This window comes from Zootoca vivipara, chromosome 7 (genome assembly GCF_965207765.1).
Source record: "Zootoca vivipara chromosome 7, rZooViv2.hap1.1, whole genome shotgun sequence".
In the NCBI taxonomy this organism is placed as follows: Eukaryota; Metazoa; Chordata; class Lepidosauria; order Squamata; family Lacertidae; genus Zootoca; species Zootoca vivipara.
In genome coordinates, this window is record NC_142590.1 from 4,097,679 (window position 1) to 4,116,966 (window position 19,288).

The 19,288-nt window shown below is 47.3% G+C and overlaps 1 protein-coding gene across 2 annotated transcripts in view; it reads left to right on the forward strand.

The window, feature by feature from the left end:
• Positions 1–3,581: 3,581 nt before the first annotated feature.
• ASTN1 (astrotactin 1) overlaps positions 3,582–19,288 on the forward strand; it is a 207,507-nt gene continuing 191,800 nt past the window's right edge. For both annotated transcript variants that reach the window (XM_035123692.3, XM_088673677.1), the window contains exon 1: positions 3,582–4,185. In XM_035123692.3, the coding sequence (XP_034979583.3) occupies positions 3,855–4,185 (331 nt within the window). In that variant the 5' untranslated portion in view covers positions 3,582–3,854. The remainder of the gene's footprint in view (positions 4,186–19,288) is intronic.

Sequence of the window (19,288 nt, forward strand, 5' to 3'; positions counted from 1 at the left end):
AAGACAAGCTTACTCGGCTACGAGTGATCACCAAAGAAGAAGAACTTGCTTCAGAAATGATTCCATTGGCCTCAATACTTTAGGTGGCTGCGGCCAGAGGCAAAACAATACAGTACTGTAGTATCTCTTATTTTTGTAACACTAGGCTACTTCCCAGCCATGTAAAGTCAGAGGTTTACACATAGACACACACACACACACACACACACACACACACACACACCACATCCGGGCATGCAAAAGGCATTATAGCTGTTCAAAAACACATTCCCAAAAGGTAAAATACTCAAGGAGGGTGCAGAGCAGGGTTGGTGAGATCCTCATGTTCCTATAATAAACATCTAGATGGCTGAGGCCATCAGTGGGAGAATAATCAAGTTCTCATTGTGCTTAGATTCTGCTGAATTACTGCCTGGCATGCCGGTGTAAAGGGCCTTCAAGAACAGAAAGTGGAGTCTATAGCTTCAAAAGGAAGTGCTTTTCAGATTCTAAAACATTTCCTAAATGATCCAACATGGGTGGTAGAATCAGTGTGTGGGAAGGTAGAAAGGCTTTGCTGGATACACATGGCTGTACAGGTCAGAGGTAACTAGATAAAATGGAGATCATGAGGGGCCTGGACTGGAACCATGCAAGTGGATAACCTCATGGGCCAGATCCTCCAGGCCACTTTGGCAGGTGTGCAACAAACTTGGCAAAACACACTTTCACTTCCAGCAATTCTGCCTATAGGTACTGTGTTGACTTTTGTCCTGGAGATCCAGTTACAAATCTCAGTTTACTTCTGAATTTGAGGGACTTTTGCAATATAGATGCTACTCTTGATTGCAGGGAGGCACAAAACACATCTGAAATTTTTGCTAATCTTATGAAAATTTTGCTGAGATTTCTTGTTAGGCAAATTTTGGTAGCATAGAATCATAGAACTGTAGAGTGGGAATGGACACATCATCTAATCCAGTGGTGTCCAAACTTTTTTCAAAGAGGGCCAGATTTGATTAAATGAAGGGCCGTGAGAGCCGACCAAAGGGCCAACCAAAGTTGTTGAGCTTTTTAAAGGATTGAAGTTGTGGAGGTTTTTTAAGGATTTTACCCCAGGAAATAGACTGCCACAGGGGTCAGATTAAACCGACTGGCAGGCCATATTAGGCCCCCGAAATGGACTTTGGACATGCCTGATCTAATCCAACCCCCTGCAATGTAGGAATATACAGTTGTCCCATAAGGGGACTGAACCTGCAACTTTGGCATTATCAACACCACACTCTAACCAACTGAGCTATCCAGCTCCATCCCAACTGTGTTTCTTCCCCTGCAGTTTATCAGAACAAGGATTCATGCACTGCAGTTCACTTCACAGATTACGTTTTTAGGGCTATGCCAAATATTTTTAATTAAGTGTAATCCAAAAAATGTAAAGTGTGACTATGACAAACACAGCTTTACACATGCATGTATCACAATGGTAGACTCACCATGGAGGCATGACCTCCTCCTGCTTCCTGCTGATAGTGAATCTGGGTTTTTATCTTCTGTATAAAATGTAGAATGGCATCCTCACAACTACTAGCTCCAACCCAAAAAAATCATGAATGGATTTGTTTAAAATAGATTAATCTGGTGGACTGTGTATGTTTCAACTTAATTTGGTTTTACGTTAGACCCATTCTGAACCAGAGAGGGCTTTGGGCCCTGTCCTGCTCCTGAGTAATGTGCATGAACCCTGATTCTTTGCCTATTTGAAATTGCGGCTGCTACTTGAAAGCAGCTGTTGTGTAATGGGTGGTATGCTGGATGTAGCACATTGGGTGGACTTGGTCCAGTCACTATTGTGCAGCCAAGCCTACCTCAAGTGATTGTCGTGAAGACAAAATGGGGAACAGGAGAAGCCATGTATGCTACATGTACCAGCAGATACATTTGTCGTGTGATCCTGTCCATGTCAGCCTGGATACCTCAGTTGGATAGAGCATGGTGCTGATAAGGCCAAGGTTTCAGGATCCGCATATGGGACAGCTGGATATTCTTGGGGTTGGACTAAATCAGGCACCCCCAAACTTCAGTCCTCCAGATGTTTTGGACTACAATTCCCATCATCCCTGACCACTGGTCCTGTTAGCTAGGGATCATGGGAGTTGTAGGCCAAAACATATGGAGGGCCGCAGTTTGGGGGTGCCTGGACTAGATGATCCTCAGGATCCATTCCAACCAGGGACAGAGGAAGGGGTGTGTGGTGGGGGTGGGCCGCCCTAGGTGCCACAACTGAAGAGGGGGTGACAAAATGCTGGCCGGCACTCACCGCGGGGCCTGTAGAACGCCTGAACCACACGTTGCTCCTGGGCGTGACGCGGTGGTTTGGGCGCTGCCCCCAAACGGTCCACCCGCCACCTCCCTCTCAGCTGTAGGGCAGCTGAGTGGGAGGTGGCAGACAGACTCCTTGGAGGCCCCGCGGAGCATCCTGCCCCAGCTTGCCCCGCCCCCACGCGCAGGAGATGCACTCTGCCCCAGGTGCCCAATCAGCTTGCTCCACCGCTGCTTCCAATTCTATGTCTACCCAGAAGTAAGGCCTACTGAGATCAGTGAGGCTCATTCAGGTAAGCGGGTATAAGATTGGAGATTTCATAAGAACTTGTGCTTATTCAGCGTTTTGCACTTGGCAAAATACTTTTCAAAATAATTATTGGGGGACGGGGGACGGAAACAGTGCAGGCATCTGGGGGGGGGGGGGAGAGACTGGCAACCCCACCTGCCATTGAACCCAATGTGATTTGATAATACATGATTTTGACTTAACACGCTATCCCTGGAATAAGTCCTATATACTCCTGTATAAGTTGACAGTTGTCTGTACATTCATATTGCTTTCATTTACGCAAGCATTTTAATTGAGGGAGCTGCTGTGAAGGCTCAGTAAGGTTGAAAGGTGTGTTTTAAATTGGAAAAAAATAACATAGGGAGCTTCCTTATTTCGATTCGGGCCTTGGGTTGTCTCCTCACAGAGTTCCAGGTTCAAAGGGAGACTCTCCATTAGTGAATCAATACAGTATCTTCATAAACAACAAATCCTCCAAAAGCAAAGTCCATTGATTAACACAACCCAGGTAAGCAGAAGCCCTTGTGTTTTACGTTGAATTATTCCCCGTTAATATGAATGGAATTCTAAAGCCATTAAAAAACCAACCAGGCTTTCACTTGGTTAAAAGGATTTTTAAATAAGTGCTTGGAGATGGCAGTGGGGATTCAAAAATGCACACTGGATAACCCCCCCCCCCAAAAAAACCCGTATTGTTTATAAGCAGCCATTAGCCACAACAGGTAAACATAGCCTCCAGAGGCAGTACACCTTTGAATGCCAGTACTCGCGGGACAGGCGAAGCTGTTATCTTCTGCCTGCGTGGTTCCCCCTTCCCCCAAAGAGGATGCTGGAGTTTTGATCCTGCGGGACTTCTCTCCCCCGGCATCTCTCACTTGCATGTTCAGGGTCACGGAAGGGACTTTTCTTTTTTTTTAAAAGGAAACCTCATTGCGTCCCCAAATGTAGCTGTGCATCCCCCTCCCCTCCCCAGCAGCGCTGCACAACCCAGGTGGCGACTGGCAGCCTGAGCGCGCGAGTGCGCTGCGAAGAAGATGCAGAGGAGGAGGAAGGCGCCGGGAACGGAGACGAGCCCGCTTTCGTGATCGCCTCCTCCGCCTGCCTTGCGCTCCCTTTCGGCGGCAGACAAAGAGCCTCCCTCCCTCGCTTCTCGCCCGCCCCCTCCGCAACCCGCTCGCATCGCCCAGCAGCAGCCACCGAGAGCCCCGTTTCTGGACCAGGGAGCGTCTTCGCCGCTCCGCCCGGCGCCCGCAGGCTCAAGATGGCTTTCGCTCGCCTTTGCATCTTGCTCGCTTGCTGTTGCTACTGCCGCCTCCCAGCCGCCGCCGCTGCCGGGGCCGCCGCCGCTGCAGCCGCTGCTGCCGCCGCGGGGCCGGCCGAGGCGGACGGGGACCCTTCCAAGGAGATGGAGTGCAAGCTGAAGAGCATCACGGTGTCGGCGCTGCCCTTCCTGAGGGAGAACGACCTGAGCATCATGCACAGCCCGTCGGCCTCGGAGCCCAAGCTGCTCTTCTCGGTGCGCAACGATTTCCCCGGGGAGATGGTGGTGGTCGACGACCTGGAGAACACCGAGCTGCCCTACTTCGTGCTCGGTGAGTCCGGCCCGCCCGGGCGGCCTGGTGGCCGAGAAGCGCGAGGCTGGCTGGCCGGCCTCTCTCGCGCGCCCGCGCGCCCCCTTCGCAGCTGCCCGGCCACTCGGCCTCTTCTCTGCGCCGAGGCCGGGAGAGCGTGCCAAGCGAGGTGACCTTTCCCGTCCGCACGCGGCCCTAGCCTGGCTGGCCGGCGCCGGGCTTCCAGGGGCCTTCGCCCCGGGTGGGTCTGCCGGCAACCATTCCCCGCCGAGGCCGGGAGAGCGAGCGAGAGACTGCGCAGACCTCGGCGCCTTGCCACCTGAGCAGCGGCGGCGGCGGCGAGGGGGGTCGGGTGAGGCACCAGCTCGGCTCCGCCACGGGGCCCAGCGGGCGTCAGGCGTCGCTGGCTGCGGTTGCCGCTTTTCCTGGGTGGCGCTTGCGGGTAGTTCCCGGAGCGAGAGCGGAGGCTGCGGCAGCCACCTTGCCAACAGGAAGAGCAGCCGTCTCCTGAGCCACACCACTAGGCCATCTTGCTCCGTATTGCATACACTGACTGGCAGCGGCTCTCCAGGATTTCAGGCGAGGAAGTGTCTCCCAAAAGCCCTACCTGGAGAGGAGGGGGTTGAACTTGGGGCCTCCTTCTTGCAAGGCAGGCTAGGGCCAGCCCAGCCAAGCAGGGTGGGGCCTACCTGCCCCCAGCGCAGCACCTGGAGGGAGTAGGTGGGTGCCTCAGCCTCCCTCAGAAAGAGCAGCTGCCACCCCTTCCAGTCTCTGGGCAGCTTGAGGGATGAGCTTGGGCCTGCCCAGAGGGTGCTGCCAGGGGACAAGGTGGCCTGCCATGGTCAGTTGCTTGCTTGCTTGCCCAGAGAGGCAGGGATGGTGGGCCCAGGCAGCAGGCCAGTGGGCTGCCACTTGCGCTGCCACTTGTCTGCCTGCTTGGGGTCAGAGGGAGAGTTTGGGGAAGAGAAGGCGGTGCCTCTGGTTACAAGCAGCACAGAGGCTTCAGCACCAAGGGCTCCAAATCTCCCAATGGCGGTTGCTTGTCCTTAGAAGCAACTAGCTTGCTGCTCGTGGAACATCCTGAGGTGCTGATCTCTGATACTAGCTATAGAAGCCAAGTACTGTAGGTTTCGTTTACCTATTTATTTGTTTCATCATTTGTGGCAGCACGAGAGTTTCCAGAGCAGCTTCCAGAGTCTAAAAAATGCACCACCGTTATTGCAATGGCGAAGGCCTAACCAGGCAACATTTAAATTATAACAACACAGGTCTGAAAAGCCTGAGGGGGTTGCAGGAGGAGGTTTCTACCAGATTCCAATTGAAAAGGACAAAGGCAAACCTCTGGGAGAGAGTTCAAAAGCTGAGGTGCCACCACATAAAAGGCCCAGGCGCATTGCGTCCTTAAGGTTCCCTTTCTGCGTGGTGCAGGAGATGTGTACTTTGCTTTTTTTGCATACAGAAACCATGCACCCATGCCCATGTAAGCATGCAGTAGCAGCTTACATTTTCTCAAAATCCTCCATAAAAAAGTGAACATTTGAGATATGACATGGATTATTAAGTCTCAGGTTATGACCTGAATTTTCAGGGATTTAGCTTTAAGAGTTCAGGGAAAGCAACAGAATCTCAGGGTGAGGAGGCAACTGAAGACAGCATGCTATTTTCAGCCTGGCTTGAGGGCTTTTGCTATTCACTTCTCCTCCATGTCCATCACCTCAGGCACCAGGAACCCCTCAGGCACCCTGATGTGCTAGGTGCAATCCTATGTCATCCTCTCTAGGTGACATAGGTTTGAGAATACATATAATGCTACCAGACTCAATCCCCTTTTAGCTGTCAGCAGCACCTTTGCGGCCAAACATGATCTGATGCTTGTAATCATGAGTTTAAAACAAGCAGAACCTAAATGTGGGAGGATAATTTTCATTGAGATTGGCTTGTGTAGGAGGTTGAGGATGAACCCTTTCCTCCCTTCCTGAAGTCCCAGTGAGGTCCCAATATTTTACATAACAAGAATGCCTTTATCATCACTGCCAGGCTTGCACCAGCCATATATATTCCTTTTGGCCTCAGCTTCATGGAAACACTGTTTTTGACAGGGATTGGCTCCACTTGGGAGCTCTACTCAAGAGTCCCTGAATGGACCCAATCCCTGCAGTGCTCTGCAAGTGGGACTGTTGTTTATATGGCATCAGGTGCAATTGGGCATGGCTGTGGAGAACTGGCACCATGAGCCAAATGGGGCTAATTTGGCCTGTGGGTTAGATGTTCCTCGTTGCCTAAACTCATTGCTGTAGTGCCTCATTCTGCATTGGATAGCATTTTGTGGTTGCATACCAGTTGTGGGTATGCCCAAGACAAAAGCGGGCATCTCCACCTGCACACATAAACCTCACAATGCATGCATGCATGTCGCACATGCATGGTCCTACAGAGGAGGATTTGAACCTACAGCTTCCTCATCTAGGTCACTGTGCCACACTGGGTCAATGCGTCATGGTATGAGCGCTGTTAAAACATGCAGCTTGTGTTTCTCATGCAGCTTGTGCATTATTTGAAGGAGAAATATGTAAATCTCTCATCTCAGGACCCAAAACAAATATATGTCAACTGCTCATTTGTTGAGCTAAAAATGATTATCAACCTTATAAGCAAAGTAGAATTTAATTGTGCATGCTGCTATATTTGTTTTTTTATATCAGTGCATGACCCCCCACTCATCCTGTCACCATCTAATTCTCCCTACATAATTATTACAGCACCCTCCAATCATCTACATGTAGCTCACCTTCTGCCTGTATGTCTCATCCATCCGTCAAAATTTCAGTATCGTCTGCATTACATGGTCCTTCCACATGTGCTTTATGTCTTGCATGCAAATTATATAGATATGCAGAGTCCTGTTGTTGTTTTTCTTCTTATTGCCTCATGTGCAACTGTGTGTCCTCCCTCCACACCTTAAAGTTCTACTGTCCAAAAAATACTGTCAGATTTGTTGCATTCTCACAACTTAACCCCATCTAGTACAGTATAGCTATTGAGATGTTCACTATCATACTTGGTCAACACTTAATGCTGAAACACAGACCAGGTTCTCACCAATGTGCTTGACCCTGTGTCCGTTTATTTCAGACTACAGGTTGATCAAGTGAGTCCCAACCTGCAATGTGAAGTGCTAGGTAGCTTTATCACTTCTTAGTGGCTATCAGCAAAGCACTCTTTTTTTGGCCTAGTGTAGGAGACTGGAAGGGACCCAGGTGGCCCTATGGGTTAAACCACTGAGCCCAGGGCTTGCTGATCAGAAGGTTGACGGTTCGAATCCCTGCGACGGGGTGAGCTCCCATTGCTCAGTCCCAGCTCCTGCCAACCTAGCAGTTCGAAAGCACATCAAATTGCAAGTAGAGAAGGTAAATGGCGTTTCCATGTGCTGCTCTGGTTTGCCAGAAGCGGCTTTGTCATGCTGGCCACATGACCTGGAAGCTGTACGCCGGCTCCCTTGGCCAATAATGTGAGATGAGTGCGCAACCCCAGAGTCGGTCACGACTGGACCTAATGGTCAGGGGTCCCTTTACCCTTTACCTTAGGAGACTGGAGTATGTAGGGGTTTTTTGGGAGGGGGAGAGAGGAAACAACGAAAGACAGAAAAGAGAGAGAGAGGGAAAAGAGCCACCCAGAGAACATATGTGACAAAGGGTAGTGAAGGAAAGAGCAGCGACCTTTTATTTTAACTCTCCATCATCCAGCCTGTAACCCCTCATCAGCTCTAGAGCTAGCCAGCTAGCAAAGGACTGATTCGCAGATGATCTTCCATTTCTTCCACGTAAATCCTGCAGGTCTGAGATTCTCTGAGGGCCTACATCAAAGTGGTCCTAGTTTTTACTGCCAGTCCCCTAATTTTTGATACCTGGCCTTGGCAAATACTACATACATACATACATACATACATACATACATACATACATACGTACATAGTTTTATTTGTATGCCACCTTTTCGTTACAGTTCACACCACGCTCAAGGTGGCACACAACATTAAAAATTTACATAGTTACAAACACAAGAAGTAGTCATAAACAATAAATAAAGCATCAAAAGTATGGAACCAAATTAAACAATGTGTCCACATGAATCACAATAATTTCTAAGATTATGATACAAAAATCAATAACAGCAACAATCTGCCTCCCCAAACCCCTAACCAATACAAATAGCCTAACCCAACTAACTTTGGGATGCCTTTAAAAATATTTCTTCGTGAGCTCACAGAGATGCAATAGAGTTCCTCTTCTTCATATTTCTGCCTACTTGCCTCAGTCTCTAGGTTGTGGAAAATGCATTTTGACCACATTGCGCACCATGGAAATCCTTGCAAATGGGCAAAGAATGTCAAAGTTTCTCTTAAATGTACCTTTTTCGAACAATCATGATTAGTTTACTCAGCACATCCTGCTTCAGAACCCTGATCACTACAGGCTATTTCAGGTGAATTAATAGAGCATAAAGCTGCTGGAGAAGTCTAAAGTGCTGGTAGTTTATATGATTCTAATGAGACTTAACCCAGGTTCGGACGACATGCTAAGCCCTTGGCTTAGCTCAGCGTGGCGCATGAGCAAAAAAAGCTGGGTTTGGAGCAAAGCAAACGTGAGCTTTTCTCCAGGAGTCCATATACTCATACATTTCCACTAAGCCAAAGTTTGACTAAGTGTGATGTGCAAACCAGGCCACTGTGCAGTAATAGTGAAACAAATAAAAACAAAACAAAAACCACCAAAATTTTAGTTTTACTAACACCTGCTTATTCCTAGCCACAGAATTCTATTTCAAGCCAAAGTTTTATAGTACTTCTGGAAAATAGGCATTGATGGCTCTCCACAAGAAATTAGTTTCACAAGGGTATAGCAGTTACTGAAAAGAGTTACTGCTTGTTCAAATATGCAGATATGAATTGGTTGAAACGTACATTATGAATCAGCTAAAATGGCTTAATTGTAAACAATGTTTAATTATAATAATAATTAGAATTAGAATTAATATACTGCCTTTCATTATATTGCTAAATGGCAATATGTGAGTTTTTTTCTTTGTAGAGGTATATTAGTATACAGCTATTACTAGTCCCTTGTGGTCTATGAAACATGTCTTTGTTGGTGGGTGTATGGGGAGGAGGAAAAAGAGAGAGAGCTGAGGTTGTGAAATGTACATGGTAAATATAGACAGAGCAGATTGTGCTAGTGCTGGCTCATGTAGAGTTGGCATAAGGCAGGCTTCCAAACAACTGAGTCGAATTCCTGCCTCCCCACCCCACCAAAAAACTTCTACTTCACGCCTACATTTTAATATGCCTCTGAGCTTCCACACAGAAGCTTGTGCCCATGACTCAGTTGCAGTGATGGAGTGGCTGCAAATTGGGCTCTTGGCGCACTTGCTACAGCCTCTGCTGCAGAAAGACCTGGCGAGGTTGCCATGGCAACACACAGTGGAGGCCTGTGCTATTCAGGCCAAGGTTTTCCCCACTCACAATGCCAACCCATAGGGGCATAACTGGAGTCTCAATACAGTTTAGGATAGACCACCAACAATTTCTTCTCTCTCCCCCCCCCCAAACTGTACTTTTCCAGCCTCCTGAACTTTGAGGTGTGTGAGAGAACAGAGGAAACCCAGATCTCGGAGTATGTGCAAAATCTTAAGAGGGTTGCTGTGATAATTGCATGTATGTAAATAGCTTGATTTGTAGCTGTTCATTATTTATTTTCAACTGTTTAACACAAATGTGACATGGTGCTTGCTTTGTTGGGTTATAATGTTGAAAAGAAAATGAATAATCAAGGTGGTGCAGAATGAGAGGAGAGCTCTCAACGATGGGGCTGCAGGACTATAGAGAAGAGATAACTAAATGTGCCATCATAGAGGAAGGGTTTGGGGAGAAGGGAATGTCGTGGTGAGCAAGAGGAAGCTAATCTAGGCACAGGAGCATTGTAATTAGAAGACACAGGTGGGAAGGGGCAAGAAGGTAGTGAGAAATAAGACACAGAAGGTCCAGGGCAGTGGCCCCAAAATTTCTGATAAAAAGTGGGTCACACTTTGATTGCATTGAAACTGGTGGCATGCTTACACGTGAAAAGGTGAGTGAGCATTTCCCTCCTTCCCCCAGGCAAACTTCCTGATTGGAAGGGGACAAACTTAGAGTCAAGAACCCCCTCCGAGAGTAGGTGCTTCTACATCTCTGGATCTGGAGTGTTCAGCTGAGCTGAATCACACTAGATTCAGAGATCGGATAGACTTCTCATCCTCCTGGCAGAGGCCAACTGGAAAGGAGGCAAGAGAAAAGACCTCTGCAAGACAGCCATCACCCCTTTGTTAACTGGATGCACAGAGGGGAAGTGAGATCATGCATGCTGGTATGCCCTCGACATGCCCTCAGCTTCCACATGTTCAGCATTAGTATGAAAGGGGCCTATGGGTGTACAGTTGTGTGCAAGACCGTCCATGTGATCAGGGAGACCTTTGAGCATACTGCATCATTTCTATAGATGCTTTTCACACTAACAGTGGTTGCACAAACATGAAGGTGTGCTTTGCCCTTCTGCTTGTACAGTGAATGCTTTGTGTGTGTGAGTATATACTTTTATTCTTATCATGCAGAGTTCCAACAGGCAGGGTCTTTTGTATGTTGGTTTTTTTGGTACTCAAAAGCCTCCACTCAGTGGCGGAGCTTCATGCTCCGGCACCCGGGGTGGTGGTGGAGAGCAGGCGGGGGGGCCTGGCATGCGTCCTGGAGGTGTGGCACACCGCCTGTGGGGGCGCAGCACCCAGCGCGGGCGGGGGGGGCAGCCGCAATGGCACCCCACCGGGATCGCACTGCCGGGGACGGTGCACTCGCCCCGCACTCCTCTCGCTCTGCCAGTGCCTTCACTGTTTAATTATTTGTTGCAGGCAGCATACCATTGTGCCCCAACATACATTTTAGGAATCACCAGCATGGGAGCTAGAATTCAGTACAGCAATAAACAAGAATTTGGTTTATGCTCAGAGGAACACTTTATTACCTCTTCACATTGCTAAAGGTTCCGAAAAAGGCTGTGGACAGATTCCTAGTCAACCTTGATTGATCATTAATCAATATCCATTGTTAGTGACCAAGCCACCAAGGATGATAGCATATAGCTTAGAAAAACATGTATGATGAGTGTAATAACCTTTATGTATTTAGTTTCGCAGTTTTTTGAACAGGAAAAAGATGGAGCGAAACTAGATTGTTGCTCAGTTGATGCGGAATCCATATCAAACAGCCTCTGAATGCTTGGGCCTTTGGAGTCTGATGGGATTAATACAAGGAAGGAAGAGGTTATATCTGTGTATATATCTGTGTATGTTGTTAACCTCTGTTAGGAAGAGGGCAGTTTAATTGGTGCAAAGGTCATCTGGGTTCATATTTGCAGCCTTAGACCTCTTCATCCTATATAAAGAGAAACTGTGATTTGAATTTGTTGGGTTGTGATAGAAAGGAAACTGACCTGATCTACCATAGCTAAAAGCAGAAAGGGTTGGAGCTGAATATAGGGAGCTATTCAGCAGACAACCATAATACTGGCTGTTCCTAAAGGTAAAGGTAAAGGGACCCCTGACCATTAGGTCCAGTCTCGGATGACTCGGGTTGTGGCGCTCACCTCGCTTTACTGGTACAGCTTCCGGGTCATGTGGCCAGCATCACCCCGTCGTGGGGATTCGAACCACCGACCTTCTGATTGGCAAGCCGTGGGCTCTGTGGTTTAACCCACAGCACCATTGGCTGTTCCTAGGACTCTCCATTTAATTACATTGTGTTGTTTTCCTCTCTCACACACGCTCAAGATGGGCAGGCAAGGAAAAAGTTATTAAGTCTTCTCAGGCAAATTTTCAGCTCAGTGTTCTTCTCCCAAGCTGCTTCTCCTCCCAAGATATGAGGGCTCCATGTACTTTCTCCTGCAAGTAGGAGAGCATCAGTGAGTAAGTAAAGGGACCCCTGACCATTAGGTTCAGTCGTGACCAACTCTGGGGTTGCAGCGCTCATCTCGCTCTATTGGCCAAGGGAGCCGGCGTACAGCTTCCAAGTCATGTGACCAGCATGACAAAGCCGCTTCTGGCGAACCAGAGCAGCACATGGAAACACTGTTTACCTTCCCGCTGTAGCGGTACCTATTTATCTACTTGCATTTTAACGTGCTTTCAAACTGCTAGGTTGGCAGGAGCTGGGACCGAACAACGGGAGCTCACCCCGTCACGGGGATTCAAACCGCCGACCTTCTGATTGGCAAGCCCTAGGCTCTGTGGTTTAACCCACAGCGCCACCCGCGCTGAGTATGTGCACAGTGAGTATGTGCCTGCCATTTTGAGTTGAAAAAGAACTGGAGAGGAAAGGGTTACGAGAGAAATTGATAAGAAGCTTCTCTTCCTGCCACTCTTCCACTCTCAGTTGCAGCCTCCAAGACTGCTTTACAACACACACTATTTGGGGAAAGTAACACACAATTCCATGTCATGTTTATTCCGGTGAGGTCCTGAAAGTAGACTCCTATGAAGTTAGATTTGCAGCAGTGTTGCATCAGCAATAGCCAGGGCCAGAATGAGCTATTGAGATGACAACTGTTAAAAGCAAACTATGGCCCTTTGAATAAGGAGGCTCCTCTCACTGAAAGTGGAGCTACGGTATTTATCAAGATGTAGCTCCTTTTAAAGGCAAAGTCTAAGGTTTACTGGTGCTGCAGCATTCAAACAAAGACAAGGAACCCCCAGTAGCACAATGGATCAGTGCATCTGGCTGTTAACCAGAAGGTTGGTGGTTCAAGCCCACCCAGGGATGGTTGTGGGCAAGATCCCTGCATTGCAGGGGGTTGGACTAGATAACCCTTGGGGTCCCTTCCATCTTCTGGGATTTTGTGATTTTATTTGTGTTTTGTGGGCAGATAACTTTTCAGCTGCCTGTTGTCTTTGTCCATGGAGTTTTCTTGGCAGGGATACTGGAGTGACTAAACGTGGATCACGTTTAGTCAAAACTCTCCACTATGACCTGTCCATCTTGGGTGGCCCTGCATGGCATAGCTCATAGCTTCTCTGAGTTATTCAAGCCCCTTCACCACGACAAGGCATTGATCCATTAAGGTTTTCCCAGTAGTGATGTATGGAAGTGAGAGCTGGACCATAAAGAATGCTGATCGCCAAAGAATTGATGCTTTTGAATTATGGTGCTGGAGGAGACTTTTGAGAGTCCCATGGACTGCAAGAAGATCAAACCTATCCATTCTTAAGGAAATCAGCCCTGAGGGCTCACTGGAAGGACAGATCGTGAAGCTGAGGCTCCAATACTTTGGCCACCTCATGAGAAGAGAAGAATCCTTGGAAAAGACCCTGATGTTGGGAAAGATTGAGGGCACTAGGAGAAGGAGACGACAGAGGACGAGATGGTTGGACAGTGTTCTCGAAGCTACGAACATGACTCTGACCAAACTGCGGGAGGTAGTGCAAGACAGGAGTGCCTGGCGTGCTATGGTCAATGGGGTCACGAAGAGTCGGACACGACTAAACGACTAAACAACAACAACAACTTTTCAGCTGCAAGGGCTGAAAACGTTGTCTTGTGGTCCTTATCCTTATCCCATGGTTTTGTATTAAAGCTTGAACAAACTTTTGTGTGCTATCAACCGAATGAAAGTTGCTGCTTACACTGTATGCTGGTCTCTATCTGCTTCTGTTCTCTAATGACTTGTCCTATCCAGAATGTATTTAAAGAGCACTGTACCCAATAAAAAATCTGAAGAGATTAGTAGGCATTGCCAGTCAGGATTTAAAAACTTGGTGTCTGAGCTATGTTTGTTTGGGGTCTCGTGATTTTAGAAGTTGGTTTTGCATTTGTACTGTGGCTCTGGTAGTTCAACAGGTCTGTATAAGAGTGCCTTTTTGGCAGTGGAATAGCAACCTCAGAGGGCTTTCCTGGTGTTTTCTTTGTGGTCTTTTTCATGCCTTATTTTTCACCCAGACTTTTAAACTACTGTACTGTATGTTTTAAAGTAATATTTGCTGTCTTGTTTGTAAGCTACCCAGGAAATATTTACCAATGGGAGGCTATATCGATTTAATAAATACTATTAGTACTAAGAATAATATCCAGAGGACTATTAGTCTTTTGCAGCAAAAACATAGCAACACTTTGACTAGGAAGTTCATTGTGAAGAATGCAAGCAGCCCTGATGTTGCTTATTAGTAAGTATGTTCCCAAAATTCAGCAGAGTGGGGTACAGTGTAGCAGTGAATGAACTACAGTGGTACCTCGGTTTAAGTACACAATTGGTTCCGGAAGTCTGTACTTAACCTGAAGCGAACTTTCCAATTGAAAGTAATGGAAAGTGGATTAATCCGTTCCAGACGGTCCGCGGAGTACTTAAACTGAGGCGAACTTTCCCATTGAAAGTAATGGAAAATGGACTAATCCGTTCCAGACGGGTCCGCGGAGTACTTAAACTGAAAGTACTCAAACTGAAGCATACTTAAACCGAGGTATGACTGTACTCAAATAATATGGAGAATATGTGCAGTTTTCAAGCCTCTAATGGGATGTACTATCTAGGCCCTTCTGAATTATTTTGGTCATATGTTCCACATTCACAGGGATGCATATTCTTGGGAAGCTAAATTATATTACTAATACCACATTTTTGTGCTCTTTCTGTGACTAAGCAGATTGCAGGATCTACACAAGTATGCTTAATTCAATCAACATATTCACAATTTATTCACAAGATTAGTTGAACCTCTCTCCTTCCATAATTTATTGCAGCTTGGAGATTAAAATACATGGCACATCTGTCACCATGTAATGAATGCACCAAGTGATTAGGCTATCATATGATAATTGCAATCATCACCTGGCACTTATGGCTCATTTAATGGTTTTCTTTGGTAGGAAGCAATTAAGAAACTGGAATTGTCAAACCAGGAAATGCTATGCAGGCTTAGCTTTCCTTTGAACAATGAAATGTTGCCCTAATTGCATACCACCTGAGGTTTGTTTTATGTACTGTATACCTATACTTGTGCTCTGCAGGGCTCTCTAGAGCAGAAATCCCGCCCCAGCTCCAGTTGTCTCGCAGTTTGCTAGCAAACACTGGTTGGATTTGAACTTTTATGGCTGTGTTTTGATTTTTAACACCCTATTATGATAATCAACTTAATTAGGGGAAGTTTCAGGCACTAATCCAAGTGGCAGTAGGTTGCACCGGGGGTGACAAAGACCCTTGGAGCTAGGAAACTGTGGAGGAAACATCAGTTTCTGCCAAACCGGCGGCTGCCACCACACAAGGGCTGGTGATGTTGTGAGCTTAGACAGCAGCTGAACATTTAACAATCTACAACATGGAAAGCTGCCAGAATTCAAATTAGTGGTTATCCTCAATTCAAACAAGCAAATTCAAGGACACATTCTAGTAGCTCAATTTATATTTGCTGCCAGAGAATTTCAAGGTTGTTTGGGTTTACAGTTCCTTTAATATTTTATTTCTATAAAACATACTTAAGGCAATCTACAAAAGAACAGCAACAATTTAAACATGCAAAAAATACACAAATGTTCTTTATTTATGTAGTGCAATATTTCAAAATTTGTATGTTGTTGTTGTTTAGTCGTGTCCGACTCTTCGTGACCCCATGGACCAGAGCACGCCAGGCACTCCTGTCTTCCACTGCCTCCCGCAGTTTGGTCAAACTCATGTTAGTGGCTTCAAGAATTCACTGTCCAACCATCTCGTCCTCTGTTGTCCCTTTCTCCTTGTGCCCTCAATCCTTGTGTTCTCAAAAATCTGTATATCTATTTCTATTTTAAAACGTCTCTTAATATAAGTCATCCCCCCACTTTAACTAATTGGAGAAGGGACTTAGTGGACTCAGTTGGGGGCATCTATCCTATTGTCCCTACAGCTTCCCTGGTTGGTGTTTTGCAGTTGTGATGCCATGGTCAATAATGTTCTCTTCCAGGCATCACAGGATCTAATTTCTCAAAAGGGCCTGGAGCAAGGCTTACCTTGCAGATCCAAGAGCAATGGATGTTTAAAGGTAAACTGCAATGGGGGGAAAGTTCCTGGCTTGAGGAGGGAGGGGGGGTCAAAGTTGAGTACAGCATTGTAGAAAGGCAGTATGCAAATTAAAACAAAACAAAAAGTTCTAGAGAGGGTTAGGATCCTGAAGCAAGTAGTGCCTCCCTTCTGCATCAGTGCATAGTTTGAATGACCCTGGATACTGATGCTCATTGATTAAGGAATGGTGGCTGCATCATCGCTGCTTCATCTTCCCGACATAGAATCATAGAGTTGGAAGAGACCACAAGGGCCATCCAGTCCAACCCCCTGCCAAGGGGAAAGGGAGCTCAGAAATAACTGCAGTCTTGCTCTTACGTTTCACTGCCTATGGCTCGGGGAAGGGGTTTCAACAAACAAACAAACAATCAAACCCTTCTGTATTTCTTTTCTGCCTTCGCATTCAGCAGTGGGATATATGTATACTCTCTTGTGGAACAGATGGTTTGTTCTGGGTTGGTATAAAGGTAAAGGTAAAGGGACCCCTGACCATTAGGTCCAGTCGTGACCGACTCTGGGGTTGCGGCGCTCATCTCGCATTATTGGCCGAGGGAGCCGGCGTATAGCTTCCAGGTCATGTGGCCAGCATGACAAAGCCGCTTCTGGCAAACCAGAGCAGCACATGGAAACGCCGTTTACCTTCCCGCTGTAGCAGTTCCTATTTATCTACTTGCATTTTGACGTGCTTTCGAACTGCTAGGTTGGCAGGAGTTGGGACCAAGCAACGGGAGCTCACCCCGTCACAGGGATTCGAACCGCCAACCTTCTGAGCAGCAAGCCCTAGGCTCAGTGGTTTAACCCACAGCGCCACCAAGGGCAAAAAGTATTATAAGTTTAAGAAAGAGAAGACAGGTGTATTTGCTGGCGAACACTGTACATAAGGTTCAACCAATCAGATCTGGCTGTTTGACTATACTGTTTTGTTATCTACCTGGAGGATCTTGTTGAATGGACAGTTTATAAATGTACAACAACAACAACAACAACAACAACACATAAATAAACAAACATATAAGTAAATCGGGGCAACAGTAGCCAATTTGGAGTAAAGGCAATTTATACAGAAATCACCGTCCTTGCTCGGAATCAGCTTTATTTGCTCTCAGGTGACTTTGTCAAATAGCCAAATCCAAATGGGCAAAGTAAACTTGTGACTCGTAATGGTGGATATTTTTGCTTCTTAAGTAATTAAGAAAGACACAGGTCAGTATGAAAAGAAGCATAAAGAAAGGGGAGGAAGAGGAGGAAAAAAGAAAGGGACAAGAAGTAGATCAGCTAAGAACTAATGAAATTCTGCAAGCTTAAGTCCAGAAACAAATCAACATGCTTTCTCTAAATAAAAGTTTTTGGAGAAAGATCTTCTTGAACAATGAGTTCCACCATCGCCTCTTTCACTGCTCAGTCACAGGGGAATTGTGAGGCTTGCAATAGCAGACTCTAATTTGCTAAACACCAAATAAACAAACACTGAATAAGGAAGAAATATATAATCCTGAGCTAGATGATTAAAGGCAAATGAACTACTAGATGAAGGCAAATTAAGCTTAATACAATGCTCCTCTTCATAAAAAAAAGAGAGAGCAACATTAGGGAAACTCTAGTACACTTGCATAAAGCCAACACCTTTTGTCAAGGCCACGTTTCAGAAATAGAAGGGTTGGAAGAGGGCTTATGTGCACAAGAGGGTGGCACAGAGTGCCACTGCAGGTAGAGTGTGGGAGTAGCCCTGTTGGCAGTCAAAGAAGGAGATGAAAGAGAAACTAATATAGGGAGTTCTGTAGGTACTGTGCCATAGAGAACCATGATATTAATTAGGGATGGATGCAAATTTGGGAGTCCATGGAGCTCTACTGAGCCAGTATATTTTCCATGTACAGTCAAACCTCCGTTTATGTAAACCGCTGGTTACGTAAACTTCGGGATGCGCACGTGGCAAACCCGGAAGTATTTTACCGGGTTTCGCCATGTGCACATGCACATGCACAGAAGTGATAGACCGCTTCTGCGCAGTAGCGATCCTCAGGTTGCGGAAACCTTGGGATCCAACTGGACCTCCAGAACGTATCCCGTCTGTACCACTGTAGTTCTATAGTAAAACTAGTGAAGGAGGAGGAAGCTCTTGATGATTCTCGGAATGCAAGTAGTACGTGTGAAAAGGATCTAGGGGTCTTAGTAGACCACAAGCTTAACATGAGTCAACAGTGTGATGCAGCAGCAAGGAAAGCTACTGCTATTCTATGCTGCAGGGACGCGGGTGGTGCTGCGGGTTAAACCACTGAGCCTAGGGCTTGCCGATCAGAAGGTTGGTGGCTTGAATCCCCATGACAGGGTGAGCTCCCGTTGCTTGGTTCCTGCTCCTGCCAACCTAGCAGTTCAAAAGCATGTCAAAGTACAAGTAGATAAATAGGTACCGCTTTGGTGGGAAGGTAAACAGCGTTTCTGTGCATTGCTCTGGTTTGCCAGAAGCGGCTTAGTCATGCTGGCCACATGACCTGGAAGCTGTATGCCGGCTCCCTCGGCCAATAGAGTGAGATGAGCACCGCAACCCCAGATTCGGTAACGACTGGACCTAATGGTCAGGGGTCCCTTCATGGGCGTACCCAGCACGGGGCAGGGGGGGCAGCTGCTCCCCCCAGAAGCAAAAAAAAAAAAATTAAATGGTTACTGCCCGGACCTCTCCGCTGCGCATGGGAGAGCCCGGTGAGTGACGACGAGCGGCCACGGCCCTCCCTTGGCAGGACGAAATAAGGGGGGGTGCCCGAGGAGCTGAGCTGCGGCTGCAGCAGCCGCCTTTCCACCCCGGCACGAGCACGCGGCGGGAGGGCGGGAAAAGGGGGAGAGGTGGTGGCGGGGGATGGGAGGCGGGGGCGCGCTCACCTCCCTTGCTCGCTTGGCGGTGCCGGCTGCTGGATGGGTTGCGGGGGGGGGAGAGGCAGGCATGGAGGGAAGCGCTCAGCTGCGCTGCGCTCTTCTCGGCTCGGTTCCACTGTGGCGTGCCTGCCTCCTTCGCCACACGGCACGGA